The following is a 5401-nucleotide window of genomic DNA, read 5'->3' as shown; positions in this document are numbered from 1 at the left end:
ATTCAGTTTTTAAGATAACTAAATGAAGAAATTGAAGTTCGAACATATTTCGACCATTATAAAATATAAGTAAAAGCAAGTCAAATAAAATTGATGTATTTTGTTTATAATTCAGTCTAAATATATCAATTTTTTTTAATTCACTTTTGTATATATTTTATAACGGATGGAGCAGTACTTAATTAGGTAATCTTAGTATTTTAATGTTGAATAATTTTCATAATATTTTTGATTAAAATCCGAGATTTTCTATTTTTTAAGTGTGTGAGTTTATAGTGACGAGACAAAACAAAAATGCTACAAAATTTTACTCCCTCCGTCCCGGAATAACTGACCCATTTTCTAAAAAAAAGTGTCCCAAAATAACTGACTCATTTCAATTTTCAATACAACTTTCATCATTCCCAATACAATATAACACTAAATAATACTACTTTTATCATTCCCAATACAATATATTCCACTTTCCCCTTTATTTATACATTTTTCTTAATCTGTGTGAAATGAGCCAAGAGGTCAAATAAATTGGGACGGAGGGAGTATATGTTATAAATTCCCTTTCATGTTGGTATTAAATTCATCAAACCTCAAACCCCTTCCTCACAATCTTTACATACATACATTCTCTCTCTCTCTCTCTTTCTTTCTTTCTCTTACTACAACTGGAACTGTGTTTGTCTTGTTTCCTTTTATGTTTCTCATTGAAACTTTGATATTTCACTACACTGTTTCTCCTCTCAGCTAACAAAAATGTTTGCAGAAACTGGTCTTCTTTTCCCTTATCTACATAATTACTCTCAAGAGTATCAACAACTTGAAGACTATTGCATGACTCATAAGTCCAATGCTTCAATGGTACCCTCTTTTTTTTCTTCTCTCTTGCTATTTCCAATTTCTGTGATATTTTTTATTTTTTGTTTTCATTTTTAATTTTTTTTTTTTTGCTTTGCTTCTTACTCTTTCTTTGCTCCTTTGAACTGCATTTGCTTGATGGTTTTTACTTATATGAAAGAAAATGAAATTTTGTTTCTTTTGTTTTTGTTTAATTCTATGTTTTGTTTTCTAAATATTTCGTAATAGTTTTCTAGGCACAAATGAAGCTGAGAATGAAATATCAAGAATGTTTGCCTCAATTAATTATGTACATAATTGTACTTTAATTTTTCATTTTCATAACTAATTTTTAATCTCAATTTCTATGTATCTATCTATATATGGTGAGTAATAATTTAATTTTAATCATATGTGATTGGTCACAACTAATTTTTTTTTCTTCATATTAATCAAGATATTTTCTTTATGAGTATATGGTAAGTTTAGTTTCATTTCTCACTTCATGAAGAAAATATCAAGCTTGAGAAAAAAAATTGATTAAGTTCATAAGGCATATTTTTTTTATGATTAAGTATGAATTATTCAAGAATATTTGTACATAGTCATACTCAAAGCACAAGTGGAAACAGCTAGAGTTAGCTTTAATTGCTGGATCTGGAAAAGTGTTACAAAAGGAAATAAAAGTGATTAAGATGGAAAAGTGTTTTTGTTGTGATACTTCCGTGTTCTTTAATTTTTCTTCAATTTTATGGTGTTGAAGTGTGAACTCATAGTGGAGTTTGTCTTTTTCTGCCCCACTAAGGAGAGGTTTATTGAAGAAGGAAAAAGTCATATTATTCCCTTTTTTCTTGGTAATAATATTGAAAAGGACTTGTGAATGCACATGTTAATAATTCATTTTGGTCTTTTGTCTAGCACTAAATATATAGTTACAAAAGAGGTAATCATGCTTACTATTTTTGGTCTTCAACAATAAAAGATACATCAAATATTCTCTGCAGCCTCTCCAGCCGCACTTTGAAGTTGGATTAATTTAACGGCAGAGCGTATTATATCTCAGCTGTTAGATTAATCCAACGACTGATCAGGTGCGGTTGTAGAAGCTGCATAAGCAACCTAGGGTTCCATTTTGCTTGTACGAAAAGTTTCCGTGTTTTGTGTATTCATAAAAGAAGAAAGTTATGGATCCATATTCTTGAGCTGAGTAATAGTCCAGTTCCTTCTGGACTGAATTAATGTCTTATTGCAGTTTCGATGTTTCAGCCATCAACCAACAGTTGGGCTCTTTCAAAGTCAGATTTTTTTGGGTGAAGTATGGGCTTTGAATTTGCAATCAATCATGTACCTAATACCAATTCAAATAACCTGTGACACTACTACTCAGCTCTTCCTTTCCATGTCAAGGTTCAATGGAATTTGTATTCGCACCTTTCGTTTACGCAAAGCTTCTTCTATATTGTATCAATTTGTTGTCTTTTTTTTATGTTACCCGAGAATTTTCTGCAGTAGTTATGTTTTCACTCAAGTCTTTTGTAAACAAATAGCTTTTCTATAACCTATGAAAACTCGGTATCATTCTTGTTTTGCTTTTTTTTTCTTTCTTTCTCTCTCTTTGTAAAATGGTTGAGGAACAACCTCTATTGGTCTAAATCTTTTCTAAGAAATTTGTAATTTGCATAGTGGCCTTAACAATTACTTGATGGAATGATGCAAATTTTATCATAAAGTTTTCACTTTAACTGTGTAAGGCGTCCCATGTAGCCCAACTCATCCGCGTTACTCAGTAAACACGAATTAAATTCTCAATAGTTAGTTAATGGAGATACATTATATACAATACTAATATTTAAAAGGATATAAAAAGTTATGATACTTTTCTATTATTGGTTAATTACTCAACCCCTAGTATGTCTTTTGTCATTCTATAATTCTTTGTTAACTGATCCTTACTGTGTTTTAATGCAGAGTGACCTTGTTCAATCATATGCGATGTCAGAATTTGATTTATTTGTAGAGGGAGATCTGTTCAAAGCACCCGAGACGATTATTGAAGAACCGGAGATGGACCTTGATCAAATGCAAGCAGCCATGTCAATGATGTCTGGTGGGGAAGACATGTCGTCGCAGGGTCTAAAATCTTCGGATATTGATGATGTGCTTCAAAGCGAACAACTTTTGAGTGAGGTCTACTATGATTGCAAAAAAGATCTCTTAGAAAAGGCCGCTATAGAATCACCTCTTTCTGAAATCCTTGAAATCAAGATTCCTGCTCTGAACATTGACGAGAATTCGATTCAAGAAAACAAACCAATTCCTGATGTACTATTATCAAAGAGTGTCAGTTCAGGAAATTTGAGTTCAATGGATTGGATGCATGGTCCTGCAATGAAGCCTGCTTTCCTTGATTTCCCTGGAATTGATTTTAACGCGGTTTATGGCATGCGAAGAGCATTTAGTGAAGGAGATATAAAGGTCAACTTAAAAGAATTCATGTATTTTGCGTGTTCTTCTTATAAATTAAATAACATCTATGGCCACTTTGTTAAACATTATATGTTGTATTGGAAAAAATCTAAGTCCCACGTTGAGAAGAGATAAGACTTGGATATAGTTTCTAAAGAGAGACACCCCTCACCTTACAAACTAGTTTTGTAAGAATGAGCCAGGTCCAATATAAAAATTTAATATGTTGATGTATCTAGACTCGGGTCCTCTTTAGCGCTGCACACGGTGAACGGATGTTACTAAGTTCAGATACATCAACATATAATGTCTAAGACAAAGAGGCCATGGATGTTACTTAATTTATATAGACTGAGAAATATACTGTATACCTATTTGCCATATCAAAATGATTTGGTGTATGATTAATATTGTTTGTATAACAGACTCTTGGCAATGGTAACATGAGTGTTGGCCAATCCACTCTAGAGAGGCCTTTTCTTCTCAGCAACTGCACGAGTGAGCAACGTCAAGAAAAACTCTCCAGATATAGGAATAAGAAGACAAGGAGAAACTTTGGGAGGAAAATCAAGGTAAAATTCCACATGAACATAGAAGACTTTAAATTTCTATGTAATGCTTTACCTCACACATCTTTTGAAATTTTCTATGTTGCATCTCATTAAATATTAAGGATCCGGATTCCCTGATGTAAGAGAAGCAAGTATTTTCATGCAGTTAAAAATCTCGACCATTAATTTGAAAGCTGACAGCATAGGTTACACATTCTCAAAATCAGTTTTAAACAAACTCGTCCATTGATTTGGATTAGATAGTCGAGATCGGTAACTGCATAATGCAGTTATTGCAGGGAGTCCATTTGCAAATACTAATACTCCTGGTATGAAGTATAATGTTGATGTGTCAAAAAAGTTCAACTCCAAGACTTTAATTTCTTAAATTCATTTAGTTCAATTATATTTGACAAGTCTCTCTAATATATCCTCAATGAGTAGCTAAGTGTCTTGTATAAATAATCATTGCTTCAACTTTTGAGGCTTCAAACATGTCATTACAGCTTGCTTTGTTTTAACGATCAAAGCTATGAAAAACTGCATCAGTAGCAAGGCCTAATCCCTTGCATGCTTTTAAGTACTTCAATATGCATTGAACTTAATATTCTTATGCTAGAATATTTCAAAGACTCCATTTTCAGCCTTTGACACGATTCCGAACTCAAATTCTAATAATGTTGCATGGTTTCAGTATGCTTGTAGGAAGGCGCTTGCTGACAGTCAACCAAGAATCCGTGGAAGATTTGCGAAAACGGAGGAGTTAGATATCAAGAGGCAATGAACCTTTAACTGAATTAATTGAAGAAAAAACAAGAAAGTAGAAATCAAGTTGATGCATCAGATCAAAAAAAGATGGAAAAGCCTGGTAGTGCTATGTGATGGGAAAATTATAGACTTGATGGAATTCTATAACTTGAGCAGGTATCATGGAATAAGATAAACCTCAAAACTCCTAAGCAGTTTTCCTTAGTAGCCTTTTCTTTGTAGATGGATATGACCTTCTAGATATGTATATAGGTTTGATGAATAATAAAAGAAGGAAAAAAAAAGAGAGGTAAGGTTGTATCTGTGTATGTGAACTTTTAATTTAATTGTATTATGTGAAATAATGTTGAGAATTTAGAATTATTTCTAACAATGATTGGTGAAAGCACTAACTTTTGTCCATATTGATCCATACAAATTGCCGTTAGTACTAACTTTGGTGTACATATATTTTCATTTATTATATGGGGTAATAGTCACTTTGGTCCCTGAATGTGTAGCAAGTAGTCACAATAGTCCTTCAATGTATCAAAATTCCAAAATAGTCTTTGATTGTCCACTTTGTTAGTCAAAATAGTCCCTAAAGCTTAAATAACCCCTTAATACTCACAATAACTCTTTTGATATAAGAACTAAAATGACAATAAGTAAGTCTATTGAAGGACTAATATGACAATATTAACGAAGTATTTTAATATCAAGGACTATTTTGACTAACAAAGTGCACAATCAAGGACTATTTTGCTATTTCGATACATTGAAGGACTATTATGACTACTCGTCAC

At 32.2% G+C, this 5401-nt stretch overlaps 1 protein-coding gene across 4 annotated transcripts; it reads left to right on the top strand.

Moving 5' to 3' along the window:
• The first annotated feature begins 602 nt into the window (after positions 1-602).
• On the top strand, positions 603-5018 carry LOC146952805 (zinc finger protein CONSTANS-LIKE 12-like). 4 transcript variants are annotated; one of them, XM_085706115.1, is made up of 5 exons: positions 603-855; positions 2098-2238; positions 2800-3306; positions 3723-3869; positions 4543-5018. In XM_085706115.1, the coding sequence occupies exons 3-5, from the start codon at positions 2824-2826 to the stop codon at positions 4630-4632; spliced, it is 720 nt and encodes a 239-aa protein (XP_085562241.1). In that variant the 5' UTR covers positions 603-855; positions 2098-2238; positions 2800-2823; the 3' UTR covers positions 4633-5018. The 4 variants fall into 4 exon arrangements, with proteins under 4 accessions (XP_085562241.1, XP_085562235.1, XP_085562225.1 ...); XM_085706109.1 differs by having other exon boundaries at positions 2084-2238; XM_085706099.1 differs by lacking the exon at positions 2098-2238.
• The last annotated feature ends 383 nt before the right edge of the window (positions 5019-5401 follow it).

The sequence above is a fragment of the Medicago sativa genome, chromosome 1 (assembly GCF_051527215.1).
Source record: "Medicago sativa cultivar Bolivia chromosome 1, Bolivia_mono, whole genome shotgun sequence".
Taxonomy (NCBI): Eukaryota; Viridiplantae; Streptophyta; class Magnoliopsida; order Fabales; family Fabaceae; genus Medicago; species Medicago sativa.
This window is presented reverse-complemented; position numbering and strand designations above follow the sequence as displayed.

Coding starts and splice junctions, on each gene's coding strand:
- LOC146952805 (XM_085706099.1), top strand. CDS start 751: ATGTTTGCAGAAACTGGTCTTCTTTTCCCTTATCTACATAATTACTCT. Junction 856..2,799: donor ATAAGTCCAATGCTTCAATG/GTACCCTCTTTT, acceptor GTTTTAATGCAG/AGTGACCTTGTTCAATCATA. Junction 3,307..3,722: donor TTAGTGAAGGAGATATAAAG/GTCAACTTAAAA, acceptor TTTGTATAACAG/ACTCTTGGCAATGGTAACAT.